Consider the following 23,989-nt stretch of genomic DNA (forward strand, 5'->3'; position numbering starts at 1 on the left):
GCTGCTCCCTTACCCTCAATTTAAAATAAATAAATAAACAATTGCTCTCACGCTTTAAGAAGGGTGACAGTGTTAATATAAACTGTTATGGCAGGTGAAACATGTTCTACACCTTACATAGAAAAATTTGTTTATTAAAGCTTTTGTTGAGAATATATACATGTTATCAGGCCAGAGGTTTACTTTGGTATGTTTTCCTCTTCACTTTCAAGTTGGCTTAATGGCAATCCTCCTGGTCAAATATGCCCTGAGGAATTATCTTTGTTAAAAATTTTATGGCCATACTTAACTAGTGATGTACTGCACTAAAGGAGTACTTGGTAACAGGGGGGTTTTCTTATGTGCTTGCTCCTGGGTATTTATTATTGTTGTTATTATTATTATTATTATTATTATTATTATTATTATTATTATTATTATTATTATCATGATGTGCCAGATCCTGGAGCAGTTGCGCATGGAAGTCATTATGTCTCCCTGAATGGTGCTACTAATATTCTGAATTTTGCCACATTTCCAAATGTGAAGTTATTGTACTGGAGGCTACAACAGTACGGGTGTAGTTGGTAGCAAGCCCCCCCCCCTTTCTGGACAAGCAAAACTGAAAGATACTATTAATACCATAACTACAGCCTGCAGATCCCCATGTCATTACCATGCTGAAGGTTGGAAATCTCCCAAATTCTGGCTAATCCTCTCATGAGTAAGACAATGAGGAACTGGATTGTGGGGGCAATAGCCTGGCTCTGTTTAAAAGTGCTATTGCTAACATGTTGTAAGCCGCCATGAGTCTAAGGAGAAGGGCGGCATAAAAATCGAATAAATAAATAAATAAATTAGTCGGCTTATCTCAGCCCCTTTAGTTTTTTCATAAGAAATGGTATAGTCACTTACCGGAATGGGGGGCTTGCAAGAACGCTAAGCATTGAGGTCATCTGAATCAAACTCACGTTTGAGTTGATTTTAAGCTTAATATAATTATTAAGCATTATATTAATTGTTTTTAATGAATAATTCAGAAAATGTTATTATCATAAACAATATTGAAGTCGTGGTGCCAGGATGGTACCATTAATATTATGGTTATATTGATTAAGTCATGTTGGTAAAGCTAATCCATGCGCTAACGGTAAAGAAAGCATTGGCATGGGCCTTTGCTTATCTTCATAAATTTCTTGCAATTATTTTACTCCCTGGGTTAGCAAGCAAGGCCACGGAACATATTGGCTAATCCCCCTGGCATTTTAATGCTGGAGGAAGAGTATTATGATTTCCTGAGAGGAATACAGGAACATGGGACTGCGACTATGGTGTACAGCTGGCCCATCAGTGGAGTGAAGCGAGCCAGCAACAGGAGGCCCAGTCTGTTAACAGGGAGTATGTGTGCATGGGCAGGCAGTTGGCAGCCACATGGCATAGGCTGGGGCGCAGGGTACCCAGAATTGGGGGACGGCGCCATCGCTCAAGCAAAGGAATGCAGGTTGGACCACATGGTTACATGCCATCATGTAGGGGCAACAGGTGGGCTTAGCTCTCCTAACAAAGGACCTCGGCGTCAAACTATTTGAGGATAGGGGGAATGACCAAGAGATGGTCCAAGGAAAGGACTCAGATTGGGGAGAAATTAGTAAGCTGCTATACATTGCCCAGTTTCAGGGGCAACGGGCATTGGATGAGACCCAGATCCTCACCCAACGAGGCGAGGCTGTTTCACACGACAGCCATAAAAATGGCCTTTGGGACATGGTAGGTCTGCAAGGTGCTGTCATGATCTCATAGTAGTGGATCATGCAAGGTTCCCTGGGCCAGCAAACTGATGTTAAATAGCGGCTGCGGCAGCCGCGTTGGTTACACATGGTGGCTGACCAATAACGCAGATGGTGGATTGATCACTGGCCTGGTATATCAAACAAGGATAGATGCCGAGGTATGACGGACTCAGTGCAAGTAAAGCGATGAAGCCAGGGAAGGGTGCCTTTTAAAATAACAGTTAGGGGCCGTTACAGGAGGATCGGCAAGATATCGGGTGGTATTCCCTCAACAATACTGAATGCAGGTTTCAACAAGTTCTCAGCAAAGTAATGAATCCAGTGGCAGATGGAAGTCAGTGGCTTTCATAAAGTAGATTCAGAGCACCTGAGTACAAGCACTCTTGGGATCGGGTGACTAACACTGTCTTTGTATCCTTATCGTTTCTCTAGGTCCTGGCCCTGCTCCACTTTGTTACGTGCAAAGTGCGAAGGAGCTGCCCTTCCGTTGCCCACAGTAGTGAACTGCAGCCACAGCGTGGCTTGGTGGCTGAACATTGAGCTGCAACATTATCTTCAGGAATGTGGAGGTTGCTGAGTCGCTGGGGCTTCAGCGGAAAGGCTTGAGCTCGGAGGTCTTCGTTTGAGACGGGTCTCTTCCGTTGTGAAAAGTCGGGAGCAGTGATGGGCCGGACCCAGATTGTTGGTGTTGCACACAGGTGGCAACGACCTGGTGATGGTGAAGGACTTGGCTCAGTGGCGTCAAGTCATGGCAGTCCCCCGGGGTTGGCAGAGCATATGGAACAGATTGTTGGTGTTGCACACGGGTGGCAACGACCTGGTGGTGGTGAAGGACTTGGCTCAGTGGCGTCAAGTCATGGCAGCCCCCCGGGGCTTGCAGAGCATATGGAACAGATTGCTGGTGTTGCACACGGGTGGCAACGACCTGGTGGTGGTGAAGGACTTGGCCCAGTGGCGTCAAGTCGTGGCAGTCCCCCGGGGCTTGCAGAGCATATGGAACAGATTGTTGGTCTTGCACACGGGTGGCAACGACCTGGTGTCGGTGAAGGACTTGGCACAGTGATGTCATGTCATGGTGAACCACCGGTCGTACGGGGCCTACGGCCGTGGTGTGTGGTTCTGGTGTATGGTTCTGATACCCCCACATGGAGGGGACGCGGAGTTGCCATCACACCAACAGCTGTTGACGGGACCAGGTTATGGGTTAACATGGCAGGGGGAGGCAAAGTGATCTGACACATGGGCATGTGTTTTTAAACCCCCCCCTAGCTTTCACTGGGTCAATTTAGGAAGATGTCAGGAGTGGCAATTTTTACACAGACCTGCAGTGGTGCCTGCGTGAGCTGGGGCAGGCTTAGGGGGGGAGCAGGGGGCCAAGATAGAGATCTGACCCCCTGCTGTGGCAGAAACGGGGCGGAAAGGGTATCAGTAGCAACTGTGTGTTCTCCTTTGGGCATCTTTTGTAAGATGATTGGCACCCCCATTGCACAACTCACGCTTCCTCCACGGACGGAGAGGTGCGAAGTGAGTGCCCTTGGGGCTCACCTACGTCATTTCCGGTTCCGGGTCATGCAAGGCGAGCCCTCCCACATGCTGGGCGTGGCTTTCGGGTCGGGAGTAGGCGGGACACGCCTCACCCTGACCAGGCTTGGAGTAACGCCCATTTAAGTTGCCCAAGTATGTTGTGTTCAGGAAATTCCGCCCCATTTAGTGACCCCTGCAGGTCTTTCTGTTAATATTTAATAAAGTGACCCATTTTACCCAGCTTGGTGTCCGAGTGTTCTTTTCCCGTCCAAGGCAAATGAAAGGCCAGGCGAAATATCGCCTGGACGAAAATTGCCGATGGCGGGAACCAACTCGGCTCCCCCATCAGCTGGGGGGCGTTCCCCGCGATAGCGTGGGAACGCCCCTGAGCAATCAGCGGCCGCTTGGGCATTCTGGGAAAGCCGAGGGGCGGGGCATGTGCCCTTTATCAGGGCTTGCTTGCCCTCCCCTGGCTTCCCTTGCCGACGAGCTCGCCGCAAAATGGACACCCACCCACCCTCCGCTCAATCCAGGATGTTTTTATAGGTCGCCTGGTTTGGGGCCGAGTAGGAATTTTTGCAGTCTTAGGGCATTTGCTACAGATTGTTTTTCGCCTACTCCATCCTGGACGAGGGTAAGGATTTGTGGTTACGGGGTGCATCTGTATGTAAATAGGTTCTGATTCAGCAATTGGATGTTTATATTCTTGGTCACTGTATGGCAGAAACGGGGCGGAAAGGGTATCAGTAGCAACTGTGTGTTCTCCTTTGGGCATCTTTTGTAAGATGATTGGCACCCCCATTGCACAACTCACGCTTCCTCCACGGACGGAGAGGTGCGAAGGGAGTGCCCTTGGGGCTCACCTACGTCATTTCCGGTTCTGGGTCATGCAAGGCGAGCCCTCCCACATGCTGGGCGTGGCTTTCGGGTCGGGAGTAGGCGGGACACGCCTCACCCTGACCAGGCTTGGAGTAACGCCCATTTAAGTTGCCCAAGTATGTTGTGTTCAGGAAACTCCGCCCCATTTAGTGACCCCTGCAGGTCTTTCTGTTAATATTTAATAAAGTGACCCATTTTACCCAGCTTGGTGTCCGAGTGTTCTTTTCCCGTCCAAGGCAATTCATGTTTCAGATAAACAGTAAATGCACTATACGTATATTGGAAACAAATACTAACTGATTGAAGTGACTTATGAGTTCTATAAATAAAATGAAATATTCATGTATGGATAGTAATGAAAATTTCTTCTAAAACATATTCTTCTAAAATATATTAGGAAAAATATCATCCAGAATCAGGTGGCATTCAGGTTTAATAAATGATTATTATTAAAATATACAAAACTGCATGACTATATGAATATTTGCGTGTTTGTTTCTCCTGTGCTAGTTTGATTTGGAGAAAGTCCCATTCTGCTAATCATGGAAAAAGAACGCTTTTACATATATTCATGCTGTGGAAAAACCAAAGAAGCTTATGAGATGCAATCCATTTAGGGCTGTAGAAAAGAAAACTCTGACATTTCAGTTGATAAATCAGCCCATCCCTAATTATCACCTTGTAACATTTCACATGATCAAACGTAATATTTTTGGCAGGTCCTAAGGAAGAGACAATAGATGATTTCTGGAGAATGATCTGGGAACAAAAAGTAACCATTGTTGTCATGGTGACTCGTTGTGAGGAAGGCAGCAAGGTGAGCAGAAAATACCCATTGTGTTATTCATTAGTGCCTTTACTTGGGGAAAAATATACCCTACTTTTAAACCATCCATTATTCCAATGGCTACTTGAAAGTTGACACAATTTGCTTAGCTGATTAATTTAGTAGGAAATTTCTTCACTATAAATTACCTGAAATGATACACAATGGTCCTGTGGTTTTATACTTTGCTATTCATTTTATTAATGTTGTATTAATAATGTTGTATTTATTAGTGTTGTACCACATGTTCCTTGACAAATCTATATTTTCTTTTATGTACACTGAGAGCATGTGCATCAAGACAAATTCCTTGTGTGTCCAATCATACATGGCCAATAAATTATTCTATTCTATTCTAATTGTATTTTAAGCAACTTAGACTAATCTGTTTCAGTGAAAAGGTGATTACAAAACTGGAATGGTAGAAAGAAGAGTAGAAAATAGCTCTTACCTGTGATAATGGTAAATCTGATTTGATTTGATTCAAATGCTAAACTAGTTTCGAACTGCTGCCATTTCCCCCCCCCCTGATGTAACCTGTTTTTTTATTCATTCTACCTAGAAGGCATAAAAGTGAACAACTATTTTAGTGTCTTCATTTTGGCCAAGCTTGACATGCAGCATAGACCCATCTAGCAATAGTAATAGCCATAGCAGTTAGACTTACATACTGCTAGAGCCAGCATATTGCCCTTAGCAATCTGGGTCCTCATTTTAAGGACATCGGAAGGATGGAAGGCTGAGTCAACCTTGAATTGCTGGCAGTAGGCAGAATTAGCCTGCAATACTGTATTCTAACCACTGTGCTACCATGGCTCTTTTTAATATAAATATATTTTGCTCTAGATCATTGTGTAAGGGTTATTAGGGTGATATATACAGTAACAAAGACAAACTAAAAATCTATGCAACTCATTAGTTTATCAATAAAGCAGGAACATATTTGTATTTCCATAGATCAAATGTGCCAAGTATTGGCCATCACTGGAAGAGGAGACTGCATCCTATGGGGACATTATAGTAAGCATAAATGAACGCAAAGTCTATCCAGATTACATAATTCAGAAGCTGCACATCAACCATGTAAGTAAGAATATCAAAATGTGTAAGAGTTTGTTCAATAATTGTAGAAAGTAAAGGGGATGACCTAGTCATAATATGAAAGACCTGTTACCTAGCCAAAGAGGACTGAAACATTCTTCAGGTACTGAAAAGCAGATAATATCTGGAAGGAACTCAGGCAAATGACTTCCTGGAGTTTACTGGACTATAACAGGAGATTTGTAACTGTATCTGGTATTATAGCCTATGTCAATAAAATATAGTTTTAGTTTTTCAGTGGAATTGATTTTTTTCTCTAGTTTACCTGGTAGGGCTTACAGAACTAAATATTATCTATGAGACAATTCATGTAACATCCAGATGATAGTTATAATGTCCAAATGCCTAGAATCATGAGATGTGAATAGTTTATTGATTTATATCTCACACCTACATACGGTATCTACTATGTAAATTTTGCCTGGCTAAGGTTAGAGTTATATTTACTGGATTATCCTGAAGACGTCTTAACAAAAGTCACTGGGATGAATACAAATTTGATGGCATTTCATAATCTCGTTCATCTCTGGCCTATTTTCTACTAATCAAGATTAAGATTTAAGATTTATTAGACTTGTATGCTGCCCCTCTCCGAAGACTCGGGGCGGCTCACAACAACAACAATACAATACACAGAATACAAATCCAATAGAGTTAAAAAATGAGATTTAAAACCCATAGATATTAAAAGCAATCATTACTGCACAATCACACCATTCTCATATATTACAGTCAGGAAAAAAGGTGGTGGGGGGTGCAGTATTCTCCAAACTTGTCTGTTAATTGATATATAAATTAGTTCAAAGGCTGAGAGTAAACAAATGTTATTTAGCCAACTTCCAGAGTGTAGTACATAGTCAGGAAATACTTAATTGAGATAGTTATTCCCCCCATGCCTGGTGACATAGATAGGTCTTCAACATCTTGCGGATTTCTACTAATCAATGATTGTTATATGGACTTTTTGATATATAACTGACGTTAAACTGACTTTTTTTTTCCAGAGAAGAGACAAGTCAGCAGGAAGAGATGTGACCCAAATTCAATTTACAAGCTGGCCAGATCATGGGGTACCCGATGAACCCCATCTTTTGCTGAAGCTGCGTCGCCGAGTCAATATTTTAAGCAATTTCTTTAGTGGCCCAATAGTAATCCATTGCAGGTAAAATAAGTATTGCTCAATAAGCTTGTGCTCAGTTGATTGCCAAGCCGGTGCAGAAGTTGCTGATAAATCAATGGCTTGCCACACTATCTGTAAAAGGCCTGATGTTTATGGGAACCTGGGAGGGGTGATTTCACGAGGGAGCAGATGCAGCCACAAAGCATTCTTTCGAGAGGTTCAAGGCCATCCTATGCCCACCCACCTGGGTGGAAGCGGAAGAAGGAGTTGCCACACTGGCACAATCTGAATGGGCAATGTGACAAGTTTGTATGTATGAGGGGCAAGGCATGTGCACTTTCAACTGGGTGAGAAACTCAGATTTGGGTTCCTCGGTGTGGGTGCCAGGATGGCTCCAGAAATAAATTGGAACTTTGAGGAATGCCTTGACTTGGACTCCAATTTAAATTTGGATCTTACTTGGAACCATGACAGTGATCTTTTCTTTTTTTTTTTATATTGATAAAACCTGCATAGTAATAAGAACATACCATTTTTACCAAACAATTTAAGCAATACATTTGCTTAAACTTTACTTAACAATTTAAATTTGGATAAAAGGGATATGATAAAACTCGAGAAATAAATTTATCAGACATCAAAATCTCTGTGAGTTTAGTTGAACTGATTTAAAGACAAATATTAACACATTTCCCATAATCTGTTAATCTTAAAAGCAACAGCTTGAATGATGCTTGTTGCATTTTCTTCTCTCTCTTTTTTACGATTATGACAGTGCTGGTGTAGGACGCACTGGAACCTATATTGGGATCGATGCAATGCTGGAGGCATTGGAGGCTGAAGGACGAGTTGATGTCTACGGCTATATTGCAAAATTACGGCGTCAGCGATGCCTCATGGTTCAAGTGGAGGTATATTTAAAGAGCTTGATTAATTAGCACTGCCTTTCTGTAATGTATGAGATCAATTTCACCTTTGTTCTATTGTGATATTTCATTTCACTTGCCCACAACTGTATATATTTCTGCAACAACAACCGTAAAATTCAAAGATATGAATTTGCTTATCTCCAGCAAATTCTTTAAAAACAGAAATCCCTATCAGGTCCATTTAACATATATGCTATGGGCATTTAAAAGAATTTTATTTCAAATAGAACAGTATTGAGTACCTTGGTATTCAATTGCTTTGAATCTCATCTAATTTGGTACTCAATGAATTCTTAGGTGAAAATTTTGTCCTGGTACACATCGTTTGTTTGCTACTCAATCCACAAGTTAGAACTTGTCGGTGTCCCTGCCTTGTGACTCACTACATTATTCCTTATGGGAAAAATTTGCTTGGTACTCATCATTTTAGATACTCATTGTGCCTCCCTGAACCAATTTATGTTGAGTACCTATGTACCACTGTATTGTACTTTATGCAATGTTGAATTGATTCAATTACCAATCCCATTTTTATTGCCATTTACAAAATCTGCAATTTTTGGATTCTTTAGGCACAATACATCTTGATCCACCACGCTTTGGTTGAATATGTCCAATTTGGTGAAACAGAAGTCTTTGTTTCAGAACTGCCCAACTATCTCAGTCAGTTAAAGAAAAAGGATTCTCTCAGTGAGCCATCTCTGCTGGAAGCTGAATTTCAGGTAAATAGGATTTCTTTCTCTGGCCATACAGAGACAGCCAGTTTAGTCTAATGGTTAAGGCACCAGGCTAGAAAGCAACAAACTGTGAGTTCAAGCTTCTCATTAGCCATGAAAGTTAGCTGGGTGACTATAGAACAGTCACTCTTTTTCAGCCCAATCCATCTGACAGGCTTGCCACTTTGGGAAAATATGAGGAAGAAGGTGTGTTTTGGTTTGGTTCGCTGGCTTCAGTTATTTCTGAGAATAATTATAGGATATAATTGAGCCCCATGAGCCTCAGTGACCAGTTAGGTCCCACAGACTCGGTCTTCTTCAGGTCCCGTCAACTAGACAATGCCGCTGGCAGGATCTAGGGGAAGAGCCTTCTCTGTGGGGGCTCCGGCCCTCTGGAATCAGTTCCCCCCAGAGATTCATACTGTCCCCAACCTCCTTGCTTTCCACAACAGTCTGAAGACTCACTTGTGCTGACAGGCCTTGGGACATTAGTCATCAGCCCCTGTTGATAAATGGAATGTATGTTTGGTTTGTTAGAAGTGACTGGTTTTTTTAATTAAATTGGGGTTTTAGATTGTTAGTTTTAGTTTAATATTGGATTCCAGATGTTTTGTATTGTTCTTTTTATATGCTGTAAGCTGCCCCGAATCCTTGGAGAGGGGTGGCATATAAATCCAATAATGATGATGATGATGATAATGATAATGATAATGAATAATGAGGATGGTGCTGTGGCTTAGCAGCTGGAAACCTGAGCACCCTGCAAATGGGTGAATTTCAGTCTTCACCTTACCCCAGCTCCTGCCCACCTAACAGTTCAAAAGCATGCAAATGCAAGTAGATAAATAGGTACCACTTTGGTGGAAAAGTAACAGCACTTTGTGATATCATGCTGGCCATTTGACCAGTATGACATGGCCTTGAAATGATGAAAACTGCCTCCTATAGTCAGCAACCATTAGCAGAGTACAGTCCGTAGGGATTTCTTTTTTTATAAATAAATGAATACAATAAAATGAATACAGCAAATGTCGGCTAAACTAACACTTTAATTTTAAGCAGCGGTGGGAATGTTAATACTCTGTCATTGCAAGTTGGTTTCTGCTCACTTTAATTGATTGGCATTTAAAATTAAGTAAACACAACATAGTGATGAAATAGAGTTTACTGCATTACTGCTTAACGATAACTTTTCTTTGGTACTTTTTTTTTTTAGCGACTGCCTTTATACAAGAACTGGCAGAATCAGAAAGCTGGTAGAAAACAAGAAAATGCACAGAAAAACCGGAGTGCCACAGTAATTCCATGTGAGTATTGCAAGGGGATATCTGCAAATCATATATTCTGAGCTTTACTGTTCTAACTAATCCATGGAATTTTTTTAAAACATTACATTTTAAAACAATTTGCTTAGATCTTTTATAATGAACTTCATAGAAATTTTCTTTCTGTTTTTGTGAGAAGTCACACATTCTCCAACTAATTTGCAAAAGAGGCCTAAAAATATTAGATTTTGCCTCAGTCATCTGAGAAATATGATCAATTTGGGGCATAGAATCAAGAAATATAGGATAGATGGATGCACTTTTAGTTCCTTTGGAATTTTACAACTCCAAATCTTCCTGATCACCTTTATTAGTTAATTAATTTTAATTAATTTTATATCCATTTTTATAAGGACAAGTTGTAGGCCAGCCACTCGAGGCGGGCTGATATTTGCGGTGGGGTCAGAAGCACTCGGCTGCCACTGAAGGCAGGAGAGGAAGGTGATCGCACGAGAACATTTGTGATCGCCCAGGAGGCCCAACAGATGGCTCTGGGCAGGATGGGAGCCAAGGGGACGAGCGGTGAGTCCCTGTATAAAAGGGACAGGCTCACTGCTTGCCATCCAATGCAAAAAATGTTGTACAGATTATTTCCTCCTCCTGGTTTTCCCCAGAGTAACAACCCCTTTGAGATGGGTTGGGTTGAAAGTAACGTGGCCCAAAGTTACTCAGTGAGTTTCCTTGGCTAAGGAAAAACCATGACCTAGGTTTCCCCAGTGCCTGTCCTTTTGGCTTCCCCATTGACGTGTGGGGAGCAATCAGATAACATTGGAAATGACTTCATGTAACCATGCCTAACTACAATAGTGTGTCAGTATGGCAGTGCTGAAGTGGGCACAGAATTTTCGAATTTCAATCCTATGAGTAATGATCCTAGATTTGGGTGCATTCTCTAAGTTCACCCATTTGAGGTACCTTGGTTCAAAAACTGTTGCCTTACAATGCACCATTTTACCCAATTGAAGGTTACAAATAGACATAAGAACTTTAGCAGTACAGTATATAGATAAATTAACATTAGCATTCTAAAGTTCAGAAATCCAGGAGGAACTAATTCAGGCTTTACAACATAAATGCTAAATAACTATGCTGACCCTTGTTTTCCAGAAAGTGGACTGCTTTTTTTGTACCCAATGAAGATGTGTATTTTCCCAAGTAGCGCAACATTGAGTTATTTAGTGATCAAACAATGAATATTTAGCGGTCAATGAATTCTGATTGACTGCTGTAAAAGAAAAGAGAGAAGAGGGAGGAAGAAAGGGAGGGAGAGAGAAAGAGAGGGAGGGGGAGAGAGAGAGGGAGGGGGGAGAGAGAGAGGGAGGGGGAGGGAGGGAGAGAGAGAGAAAGATAGAGAGAGACACACAGAGAGAGAATGAGAAGAGTAGAAGAGTGGTGTGAAATATCATAGAGTCAAACAAGCATGCTTTACTACCTGGAATACCAATGAAGATCCAGCTTGTATGATTATAATAATTCTTTGTATAATTCCTTCTAGACTAGCAGGACTGATAAGTTGCCATTGCTTTTGTAGTGGTTTGTGAGTAACTGAGATGAGCCATTAACTTCTATGAAGCTATTGGACTTATATGTTCTGACTCTCTTGTGGTGCAGATGATTACAACAGAGTGTTATTCAAACACGAAGAAGAAGGAAACAGAGAGAGTGAACAAGATGTCGAGTCATCTGATGAGGATAGTGATTGTGAAGAGGAACCCAATAAATACATCAATGCTTCCTTTATACCCGTATGTACTTCATTCATTTTGCCACTTCCGTAGGTCTCTGAAGTCACATTTGTTTTCCAACTTTAAAAAAAAAATAAAAATCATTACATGAAAAGGCATTTTTCATAACATAGAAGCCTAAAATGTCCTTATAAGATTTCTTTGCAGAGGTAAAAAGTATCTGTTTCTTTCCCCTTCTACTTTCAATTGATATTTTTTTATTGCTGTATGGCATTGCTACAATAGCCAGGAGACAATAGTGCTATTGCAGAGTAATAGTTTGGCTTGCCAAGTTACCAGCCTGTTATAAGAAATGCTTGCAAGTTTCCTAAAATGCATCACAGGAGGGCGAGCTGGTTTCGCACCACAGAGAAAGTTGAGTGGATCTTCCTACAGTGTTAACCAAGGCCTCCACGCTTCCTGAAGTTGCCTTGCAAATGGACAACGCAACTGGGAAGGTTTGGAGCCATCAAGTATCTGACTGCCTGCACAGAGCACCACTTGTCGCCCCCACCAAAGTGGTACTTATCTATCTACTTACATAGAACATGATTTCAAACTTTTAGATGGACAGAAGCTGAGGCAAATTTCAGAAGCTCATCCTGAAAGATAGTGCTTGAGCTCAAACTGCAGGCGCTAAGACCATCTCCAGCATCATTAATCCACTGAGCCACCATGCTTCAATGGATATTTATAGATATATAAAAACATTATGGATCTGTATATATTGCTTTCTTAAACTTTGTATCAGGAATTAACTAAATCAACAGAGATTTGCCTTTTTAAAAATTTAATTTTTTCCAATTGCATGGATTATCTTTAAAGCAAGCTACCAACTTTTAAGTGATATCAGACAGTCTTTCATTTCTTTCCTTTAATTTACCATGTATTCAATTTATGTGTACTGGTATATGTTATTCCCTGAATATTTTCATACTATTGATTTTTAAATTATTTTATTTTTATTCTTTAAACTATTTAACAGAGTTACTGGGTTGAAAATGAAATTATAGCAACCCAAGGACCACTTTCAGAAACAATAGGTGACTTCTGGAACATGATTTATCAAAAGAAAGTCAAAGTTATTGCTATGCTGACAGACAACCAGGTGAGCAAATTTATTTCTCTATAGTCATACTGCAACATTTCTATTATGGAGAAACACCAATTTCAGTTCTCTAAACCAAACACTGACTGAAAGCATATACATTAGGAAACAAAATATACCAATTGAATCTAGGCTTAATGGCACCTACTCCTAGGTTGAAAGACATGATTGTAAGTATTTAAGTATTTTCATTTATCAAGAAATATGTATTTACAAAAAGATATTCAGTATGTTATAGTGTTGAGTTCATATATTAGTTTCAAAGTGCAAACTTAGGTTAATTTAGAAAACTAAACTAAACTAAATATCATTTACAATTCAGCATGAAATATATTGGAGCTATTTGGCCTTTCACATTTGCTTTAGTATTTACAAGGATTTGTGAAAAAAGCATCCATATATTTCATCCAGGCAATTCATTTTTACTTTTTCTCAGCCTGGTTTCCTATCTCTCACCTTACCACTAGTTTTGCATATCTAAATAAAAGGTCTAAATTACGTTTGAAAAGATCTTCAGCGTTTCTGTCCTAGGAACCACTTTGTGACCTTATTCACAAGAAAGTGAATGACTGTTTTTTTCTCAATGGAATACCAAGTATAGGTAGTCCTCAAGTTATGATCACAATTGCAGCCAGAATTTCCTTTGCTGAATAAGGCGGTTTTTATGAGAGTTGCACCTGATCTTACAACCTTTTTATTTTTGCTACAGTTGTTAAAGAGAATCAGTCAGTTGTTAAGTAAATCTAGCTTCCGCCACTGATTTTGCTTGTTGGAAAAATTTGGGAAAGTTGCAAATGGCAATTACAGATAGTCCTTGACATACAACAACAAGTGAGCCCAAAATTCTTGTTAAGTGAGACATTTGTTAAGTAGGCTTTGCCCCATGTTACAACCTTTCTTGCCTCAGTTGTTAAGTGAATTGCTGCAGTAGGTAAGTTAGTAATCTGGTTGTTAAGTGAATCTGGCTTCCACCAGTTTCCCAGAAAGTCATAAAACCTGACCTTGGGACACCACAACTGTCATAAATATGAGCCAGTTGCCAAGCAGCTGAATTTTGATCACATGATCATGGGGAAAAGGTCATAACTGTAAAAATGGCCATAAGTCACCTTTTTCAGTGCCATTGTAACTTCAAACAGTTACTAAACAAACGGTTGCAAATTGAGGACTATCTGTATATTGCTCTTATATAATTTGGTTCAAGACAACTCATTTTATTTTGTACATATTTCCATGGATGCTTCTTCTACACTAATTTGGTCTTTCTTCAACTCTAGGAACTCTGTGCACAGTATTGGCAAGAAGAAAAAATGACATATGATAATATCACTGTTGAACTAAAAGACAGCAACTGTAACCCAAGTTACACCATGCGTGCCTTTGACGTAACTCACGTAAAGGTAAAAGGACTGATGACTCATCCTCATCTACTTTGTCTCTCGCTTTTGGTTACACTTCCAAAGTTTTATTTTCCACTTCCTTTGGTGTCCCTGTTTGTTTCTATGTTTTTAATATTTCATGAAGCAATTCTGGGTTTATTTTAAAAACTACAGTACTATGGAAATTTTCAAATATTGAACTGATAGAGATACATGAACAAACATTTATTTTAATGCACACCACTTGGAGACAAACTATAGTTGTTCAAATGATTTAATGTAGCATGTAGGGAGAATCCCATTTACTGTTATGTAAACAGGATTCACATCAGAGGTGGGTTCCTCCCAGTTTGGACCATTTATATAGAACCAGTAGTAACTTGGTGGCCTGAGTCACTAGAACTGGCAGCGACCCAGTCCTGCCATGTGCATGAGCCAGTTCTCCTGTTGGCACCATAGGCACTGCCATCTTGTTTTTTGCTTCTGCGCATGCATAGAAGTTTGTTTTAAAGCATGCATGTGTGCGCGACGTGCACACCCACATGCCATGTCACTGAGTGAACTAGTGAGAGCCAGAACCCATCCCTGATTCACATTCATAGCAACTTGCTTTCTCAACCTGATGCTCTTCAGCTGTGCTGAACTTCAGCTATTATGAATCAGCCAACCTGATGAACCTTGACCATATTTGCTGGGGATTCTAATGATCTCCAACTCACTAGGAATATATCTTGAATTTAAACCAGGATGTAGAGTCTTTTCCCTTCCCTATGTATGATTGTGGGTTGGGGTTGTTATGCCCGGCTTCGCGTTACGAGCCCCAGTTAAGTCAGAAATGTAAATTCAAACACACACGCTGTTATAAAGTAAACAGAAACGCAGTTTATCCAAAATAAAGCTGTGCACACACACTTTAAACTGAGCAAATTAGCTCACACACAGCTAACAGTCCTTGAAAGCTGTGAGAGACAAAAACAAACAGAACAGATAAGAGCAGCTATGAGAGTGCCACAGCCAAACCTCTTCAAGTGAGTCGACAAGATTTACTTAGCTGTGAAATCCCAAAAAGTCTGTGAAAGTCCAGGAACAAAGCAAACACGACATATCCTTCTCCAAACAGATAAACTCCCACATGTGCTTTCTGCAATGCTGGTAATTTATCAGCAACCCCATTAGTCTAATTGCCTCAGCCACAGGTGTTCTCCCTTATCTCCGATGATACCTGCACAGTTGGTCCCTTCTAGCCATGAGCCTGCGCATTCTGGCATCTATCCACCGATCCTCCAAGTTCAAGTCCGATGATCCACTTATGGGGTCATTAACTAATGGGCTGGCTGCATCCATCTCTTTAGCTGATTCTTCTTATTCCCCAGCATCTGACCTTGGCAAGGAATCCTCACTGTCAAAAGCTGATGGCAGTAAGACAAGTCTCTGGGAACCTGAGGGCTCTCCTAAGCCAACATCTAAATTCCCCGTTGCAGGAACTGGCTCAGAGCCAACCACAACGGGTGGGGGTGAGGGTTTGGCAGTAATTTTATTTTTCTATTTGAATAATTTTATTTTGTTGTAACTTTTTCAAGTATATCATTTCAATATGTTTGAACACATGAACAGAAATAGAAACAATATCAATAAAGCAATGAGGATTGACCTGTTACTACAGAAATGGAAAATACAAAAGAGAAAATATTGTAGAAACAGAATCCAATTTGTGGATCAAAGGTGTAGTCTTTCGAGCTTTCAGACTCATGCTGGAAACCATCCTCAGGGAATTTCTTTCTAACTTCTCTCCAACACATTCTGCTGGAGAGAATTAGATGCAGATTAGATCCTGCAACAATATCCCAGGACATATAACACTGTTTGAAATCACTTAAAAGTTTGTGTACATCTAGTTGTAGGTTGGTGTTTTCCTTTATATAGAAATGGTGGATTTATTTATTTTATTTATTTATTTATTTATTCATTTGTCCAATACATAAATACATAGGAAGAAAATAGACATGTGATAATATAAAAGAGGGTGAAAGTGAACTTAGAGGAGAGGATATATGAAAGGAAGAAAATATATATGAAAAGTGAGAGAAAGGAAAGACAATTGGACAGGGGATGAAAGGCACACCAGTGCACTTATGTACGCCCCTTACTGGCCTCTTAGGAACCTGGAGAGGTCAATCATGGAGAGTCTAAGGGAGAAATGTTGGGTGTTAGGGGTTGACACAATTTAGTCCAGTAATGAGTTCCATGCTTCGATAACTCGATTGTTGAAATCATATTTTTTACAGTCAAGTTTGGAGCGGTTCGTATTAAGTTTGAATCTGTTGCATGCTCTTGTGTTGTTGCAGTTGAAGCTGAAGTAGTCATTGACCCGTAGGACATTGCAGCATATGATCTTGTGGGCAATACTCAAATCGTGTTTTAGGCACCGTAGTTCTAGGCTTTCTAGGCCCAGGATTGTTAGTCTATTTTCGTAGGATATTCTGTTTCGAGTGGAGGAGAGTGGATAGAGGAGAATTCTGTCAGGCAGGCAGAAGATACCCCACACAGGAACAGAAATGTCAAGTTGTATTTTTAATTGACAAACTGGAGCAAGGCACTAAGCAATTAAACACTTTCACAATCTCAGTAAAGAAGCTCCCAGCTCCTGAGATTATAGGTAATCTTTGGAGGAAGCCTTAGTAAGGTCTTTTGCTTTCAGCAGTAAAAGTCATCATTTGGATCAGCATTATGACAGACTTTCCAGGTTCAGTATTTTAATCTTTGTGCATGTACAAGTAAGGATCCTCAGCTCTAAACATGGATAGATTGTTTTTTTCTATCTGCATTCGTTTCAGAGGAAAGACAGCAGGAAAGTATTTCAGTATCAGTACCATAAATGGGATAATTCTGCTCTCCCAGAAACCCCCCAAGACTTAATCACCATGATTCAGAGTCTCAAACAGAAGTTTTCAACCCATGATGCAGCTGAAGCAAATGTGACCAAAAAGAACAAGACTGTTCCCCTTGTGGTTCACTGTGGGTAGGTACCATCTTTTTTGACCTGCTTTGAGCTGTACCTGTTGCATGTATAATACTTACATGTTTTTATCGGAATAGGTTATGTTCTATAGTTTTGATCCTAAGGCAGAGTACAAATGTATAGTACCAGTCCCATAAATAGGAAAGCTCTGCCCTTGCTAAAAAAAAAAGTGTGATGATGTCATTTTTGATTTAACAGTACAGTAATCCCTCGCTACTTCATGGTTCATCTTTCACAGATTTGCTATTTCACGGGTTTTCAAAGGGGGCTTAAATCCATTAAATCCATTAAAAAAATTAAATTCATTAAAAATTTATAAAATCCTTCTACAGTACTACTGTACTCTATTAAAGAAACTGGTAGAATATCACATGTAGTTCCAGCTGAGAAACATTATGGAATGACTGTTTAATGCAAAGGGTGGGTTTTAAAAGTCCAAATACTCGTTAAATACATAAAAAAATATATTTCCTCTACTTCACAGAAATTCATTTTTCACAGGTAATTTTGGAACGCATCCCCTGTGAAAAAGAGGGATCACTGTAATTTCCTTTATTATTCTTCACTCATAGACAGAATCTTGCCAGACTAATGCAGCCATTTGCATAACTACATTGTACTCTAGGAAAAACTAAGAAGGTGCCATTTTAATTCTTTTCCTTCTCTTCACCAGACTGGCCATGCCCAGTTCCTGCAGTCACTCTTCTTCTTCTTCTTCTTCTTCTTCTTCTTCTTCTTCTTCTTCTTCTTCTTCTTCTTCTTCTTCTTCTTCTTCTTCTTCTTCTTCTTCTTCTTCTTCAACAGAGACTCTGTTGTAGTCTCCAGTCCCCTAATCATCCTGGTTGCTCTCCTCTGCACTTTCTCTAGACTCACCACTGATTACTGTGGCAAGAAAAGTTGTAAAATTGGGCAAAATTCACTTAACAAATTTTTCATTTAGCAGCATCAATTTTGGACTCAATTGTGGTCATAGGTTGAGGATTACCTGTACTATGTTAAGATTTGTTGATCTTTCCATTTTACTGTTGCTGTTAACTAATATTTTTGATTAAATATGTATATATAACTATATCTATATATAATATATATTTTCTAGTGATGGTTCAAAACAAACGGGAGTATTTTGTGCTTTGCTAAATCTCTTGGAATGTGCTGAGACTGAAGGTGTAATTGATGTTTTCCAAGTTGTGAAAGCTATTCGTAGAGCCAGAACAGAAATGATTTCCTCCTTTGTAAGTAAATTATATTAGTAGTTAATTTCTTTTATTTTCTTTTTAAAAGTCTGTCTGTCCTATAGAATTGCATTGTCATTATCGTTCAGTGGGCAAAAGTTCAGAGTCCAAACAAAGATTGCTTTGCTGGGGTATTTGCCTTATGATTTATTTTGGACAGTCGTTTTATTCTTGAATATTGAAGATACAGTATTTACTAGTAATAAAGTAGGAGATTCATAATTTGTTGAATCAAAGAAGTAACCACTGGGTAAATTTGGTTTCTGTTCTGTGTATATTTAAGGGAGGGGATACTTTCCTGTCCCTGTTTTGGGTTCCTCTGCTATAGCTCTGTGGTAAAGTAGGGAGGGATGGTAAATGATGGATAATTTTTATGTTTGGTATGTATGTGTTGTATGGTTTTAAATTGTTGGGGTTTTAGATATGTTTTATTTTAATATTAGATTTGTCTCACTGTTGTATTGTTTTTGTATTACTGTTGTGAGCCGCCCCGAGTCTTCAGAGAGGGGCGGCATACAAATCTAATAAATACTACTACTACTACTACTACTACTAATAATAATAATAATAATAATAATAATAATAAAAATAATAATAAAAAGAAGAAGAAGAAGAAGAAGAAGTGACAAGCTATAGTTTAGGAAACTTTGCCAGTGATTACTCATATCTTCTATTTAACAATCCTTTGTAAAGGCTTCCTGTGTTCATGAAAACCAAGTACCTGTATGAGAGTAGCAGAACTTTATGAACACTGAAATATATTAACTAATTAAGCCTAGGCAGCATATTGTATCTTTCTCTCAGGTTTTGGAACATTGTCATATCATTAAGTGAAACTACATGATGGGTTTGTACACATGCTAACTCTCTGTTTTTAAATGCCATTTAGGAAGATTATCAGTTTCTGTATGATGCTATTGCAAGCCTGTATCCTGCCCAGAATGGACAGCTACAAAATGCCCAAAGCCATAAAGAAATCACTAACATCCAGAATGAAGTCAAGAAGGAAGAAGAGAGTAACTCTTTGGAATCTGATTTCCAACTTATGAGTCATGAAGATGGAAAAGATGCTGAAATATGCAATGATTTCAAAGCCAAGGATACGTCTAGGGAAGCAGAGAGTTCTATTAATGGACCTACAAATCCAGTTTTAAGTGACATGGCTTAGAATTTGAATCAACCTTTTGTCCGCACCATACAGAATCTTCCTGCAAAAGAAAATTGCAACCAAAGTATTAGAAATGGGCATTCCTCTGCAGAACATATCTTGTAAAACTCAAAGGATTATTTTCTTCCAAGGAACAATATGGAAGAATGAGTAACTTTTGAGTAGATATAAGAAGACTGTGAATTTTATATGTGTGTTTCTATGGAGATTTTAATCACCGGCTGTGATTTGTACTGTTTAATATTTTTGGAATTACGTCATACTTTTTAATATATATATATTTTCCATTGTTCCAAAAGAAGAGAATTGATCTTCTCTTCCTTAGTTTTTTTTAAGAGGAAAGAAAGTTATTCATACACAGTTTGGTTTGTGAAAATATTCAGGTTGGTATCCAAAAAGAAAGCACAACTGATTCTGAATGCCTAGAATATGTTAAAAAAAAGACGTGCGGGATGTGGTTTCCACTATAAGCTTGTAGTCACCATCTTGACTTTTTAACCTTCCCTGCCATAATATATTTTTAAATTGAGAACTATTAGGCCCATAGTTCTAAAATGATTTGACTTTTAAAATGGATTTCTGATATTGCATGAGGGTTATTGATAAATATCTTGGAATGGGGGAACAAACTCTTTCATCTTTGGAGAAAATACATAGAGATTACATGCTAAATTTTTAGGTCAATTAATCCCATTGGTTCTAACAAGCACAAGGTGATTCCAGTTTAAATATGTAGAGAAAGAAAGTACAGTGGTACCTCTACTTAAGAATGCCTCTACTTAAGAACTTTTCTAGATAAGAACCAGGTGTTTGAGATTTTTTTGTCTCTACTTAAGAACCATTTTCTATTTAAGAACCCGAGCCAGGAAAAAATTCCCAGGAAATTTGAGAGCGGCACAAAGGCCTGGGCAGTTTCCTGCCATTCCCCCTTTAATACCGGCCATTTTGGGCTTTTCTGGGCTGCCAGAGGAAATTAAGGAGGCTTTGGCAGTCTAGAGTGAACAAAGCATTTTCCTTTCTCTGGGCTCTTGTAAAGGGAATAAACCTCTGCCAGTGCCCAGAGAAAAGAAATGCTTCCTTCGCTCTGGGCAGCCCAGAGCGAATGGAGCATTTTCCTTTCTCTGGGCACTGCCTCAGAGCCCTTCTTTTTTTTTAAGCTTTAAAGTTTTGGATTTTTTTGATTCTTCTCACCTCACCTTCTTCCTTCAGCAGCAACTGTCCTCCTCCTCTTCTTCCTCCTCCCACCCAAATTCCGAGCTTTTATTTCTTTCCTAATGGGTTTGCACACATTATTTGCTTTTACATTGATTCCTATGGGAAAAATTGTTTCTACTTAAGAACATTTCTACTTAAGAACCTGGTCATGAAACAAATTAAGTTCTTAAGTAGAAGTACCACTGTATAATGTTCACTAGAGTCATAGGATATTAAAACGAAATGAACAGATTGTAGTCTTGCACAAATGTTAACAAAACAAGAGAGATGTAAAATAAAGTTTATGATCTGGGTTGATATAAGCTTGGACACAGAAACTGAGCTCTTAAAAAGTTAACATTCCTTTGACTTGAGTTCAGCTAGTGAAGAAGGCATAATAAATATTCTTTTCTCAACAGCAATGTAAAAGTGTTTTCCCCAAAACACAATTTTCTAGTTAAGTTTTTGAATTGCAAATTTAAATGTGGCCTCAAGATGGCACTGTATGTACAAGGAATTCCTCTGAATCACCAACAAATCTAAAGTTATGAATGCTGAAAGCAGCATAAACTTCAGCTAATGTTTTTTTAGACATGTTAATACACATGATCTGTTTTGTAGTTTCTTTCTATGGCTTGAATAGAGGTTTTATTTACAAGATGCTCTATTTTATTCTTTATAGTTTATTCCTTTGGAAAGGCTGCACTTTGCATTAAATTTTATATAGAAATCAGTTTTAGATATTATATTTTTGGACCATTCCTATTTTAAAATAAAAATGATGTATAGAGGTTTTTTTATATAAAGGAAAGTAAAATTATGATTAAAAATACTTCAGGCAATGTGAAAGGCTAAGCCTTCAATACTTTATAGATATATAAAATTAATGTTTATGTTTTTAAAATGATTATCAATTATCAACTACAACTACTACCTACAATCTGGTTTTGAAGTTCCGATTGCTGCCTCCCTCTCATGGTCTATTATGGGAATTTGGCAATCAACCCACATTTATGACAGTGAGTTCGCCACTGGTTTGCATTGCAATGTTTTGTGTGCCTGCTTGATCCACTCATGCCCGTGTGTCCCCTTGTGCGAATTCACTTTTGCACATGCTCAGAAGATGGTTTCAGCTCGAAACACAGCTGAAGCTCAGCTGTGCTTCGGGTGAAAAAATAAAGATCGATATTAATCCGGGAGTGGATGGGAGGGCTTTTGTCACAGTAGAGGACAAGGAGAAGCCATCCAAATACCGAAAAAAAATCACTGAAAATTCTGAAAAAAAGATGGCGGCAGGCACAGACCACCACAGAACAGGATCCATGGCACCATCTTCACGTCACCAGTAGGTCACTAATGGTTTGGGTGATCAGGTGTGAACCGGGAGGAACTGATCCCTGCCGCAGAGTCACATGACACCATTTTACAACATTTTTTTCGAAAATCTGATCTACTTCTGGTTTTTGGCAAAACCGGTCAATCATTGATTTATTTGATAATCATGGCTATTGCAAAAAAAAAAATTGCAGCAGTCACACGAGTGACCTGTTTTACAATTGTTATTGTGAACCGATTCTGTTATGGTCATAAACCAGGGATTATTTGTAAGGATGATTGCGGGTTTCAGTGAAATAGGAAATTAAAAAAAATACACAATTTTCACAATGGAGTAATGGCTAAGGGGAGATCCAGGAAAACACAAAAGCTATGTGAGACTTCAAGTATGCAAACATTGCTTTCAATGCAGAGAAACAGAGAGACTGGCACATCACCTCCTGGTGACTCTTTGAAATAAATGCAATTTTTCTCTGGATCCAAGGAACTGTGGAAGACAGCTGCAGGACTCAGAGGAAGAATACAGCTGCTTTAAAGAGTGGTAGATGGGTGTGCATGACCACCTCCAAGGGCTGGTTAACAGATGACTTGGGAATGGGTGTCATCTTGCAGTGATGATAAGTAGGAAAAATCTACTAGTAATACATGCTTAGTATAACAATCTTGGCAACTTTAAGATGAGTGGACCAGTGAAGGGCTGCTTGTCTTCGGCGCTTTTGAAGATGCACCTCTGAGGCCGTCGCGGGTGCAGTGTGCCCATTGACATGAGATTTGGCATCTGAGCATGCGCAGAAGCCAAATCTCATGCCAACAGGCATATGCGTGCCCACCAGACATGCACATGACCACGACGGCCTCAGAGGGCACATCGGTAGTGCCGAAAACAAGTGGCCCTTCACTGGCCCACTCATCTTAAAAGTTGCCAAGATTGTTATACCAAGCATGTATTATTAGCAGTTTTAGTATGTGCAGAAGCAAAGATTTAGTATGCACAGAAGCAAAAGTTGCCAAGATTGTTATACCAAGCATGTATTACTAGTAGTTTCTGCATGCGCAGAACCCAAAAATCGGCAAAAATCACCAAAATCCCATTCGTGCGAGCCTCCTTGCACAAGATTTCTCTTGCCACACATGTGCAGAAGTCAAATCTCACACAGGGGCCTGCGTGCATCATGGGCACATCCCAGAATTTCCTACTGGGACAGAGAACCTGACAGCACTGGCTTCTGTTTGAATTCCTAGAATTCTCCAACCACCGTGTGGCAATCCACTCTTTTTAAGAATACTAACTTTGAAAAACACTGGTTGAATTGCAAACGGCTTCAGTCCGTGAGTGGGTTCTGACTTAGATTGCTGCTGATTCACTTCCTCAAACCCTGTGTGGGCATGTTGCATGGCCACGCACACATGCTTCGTGCGGGCGTGCACGGATGCACAGTGCTAAAAAAAACCCCAGCTTCTGCATGTGAGCAGAAGCAAAAAACTAGATGGCAGCCTCTATGGCACCGCTGAGAAAGCTGGTTCAGGGGCATGTCCATCATTGCTAGTTCAGCAATCAGGGGGGAAATTCCCTCTAACAGTTCTATAGAACCGGCAGGAACTCACGTTTGCTGCAGGCTTGAGAATATCTTTAAAATTAAC

The 23,989-nt window shown here is 39.7% G+C and overlaps 1 protein-coding gene across 1 annotated transcript in view; it reads left to right on the forward strand.

The window, feature by feature from the left end:
• Window positions 1-21,862, forward strand: part of LOC139155359 (receptor-type tyrosine-protein phosphatase C-like) — a 48,932-nt gene extending 27,070 nt beyond the window's left edge. Inside the window, exons 10-21 of the mRNA XM_070730492.1 lie at window positions 4,892-4,989; window positions 5,956-6,081; window positions 7,104-7,261; window positions 7,995-8,130; window positions 8,721-8,870; window positions 10,081-10,171; window positions 11,801-11,934; window positions 12,899-13,021; window positions 14,299-14,421; window positions 17,235-17,419; window positions 18,516-18,651; window positions 19,541-21,862. Of these exons, the coding sequence (XP_070586593.1) occupies window positions 4,892-4,989; window positions 5,956-6,081; window positions 7,104-7,261; window positions 7,995-8,130; window positions 8,721-8,870; window positions 10,081-10,171; window positions 11,801-11,934; window positions 12,899-13,021; window positions 14,299-14,421; window positions 17,235-17,419; window positions 18,516-18,651; window positions 19,541-19,819 (1,739 nt within the window). The 3' untranslated portion in view covers window positions 19,820-21,862. The remainder of the gene's footprint in view (window positions 1-4,891; window positions 4,990-5,955; window positions 6,082-7,103; window positions 7,262-7,994; window positions 8,131-8,720; window positions 8,871-10,080; window positions 10,172-11,800; window positions 11,935-12,898; window positions 13,022-14,298; window positions 14,422-17,234; window positions 17,420-18,515; window positions 18,652-19,540) is intronic.
• The last annotated feature ends 2,127 nt before the right edge of the window (window positions 21,863-23,989 follow it).

Source organism: Erythrolamprus reginae, unplaced genomic scaffold (assembly GCF_031021105.1).
Source record: "Erythrolamprus reginae isolate rEryReg1 unplaced genomic scaffold, rEryReg1.hap1 H_16, whole genome shotgun sequence".
Lineage (NCBI taxonomy): Eukaryota > Metazoa > Chordata > Lepidosauria > Squamata > Dipsadidae > Erythrolamprus > Erythrolamprus reginae.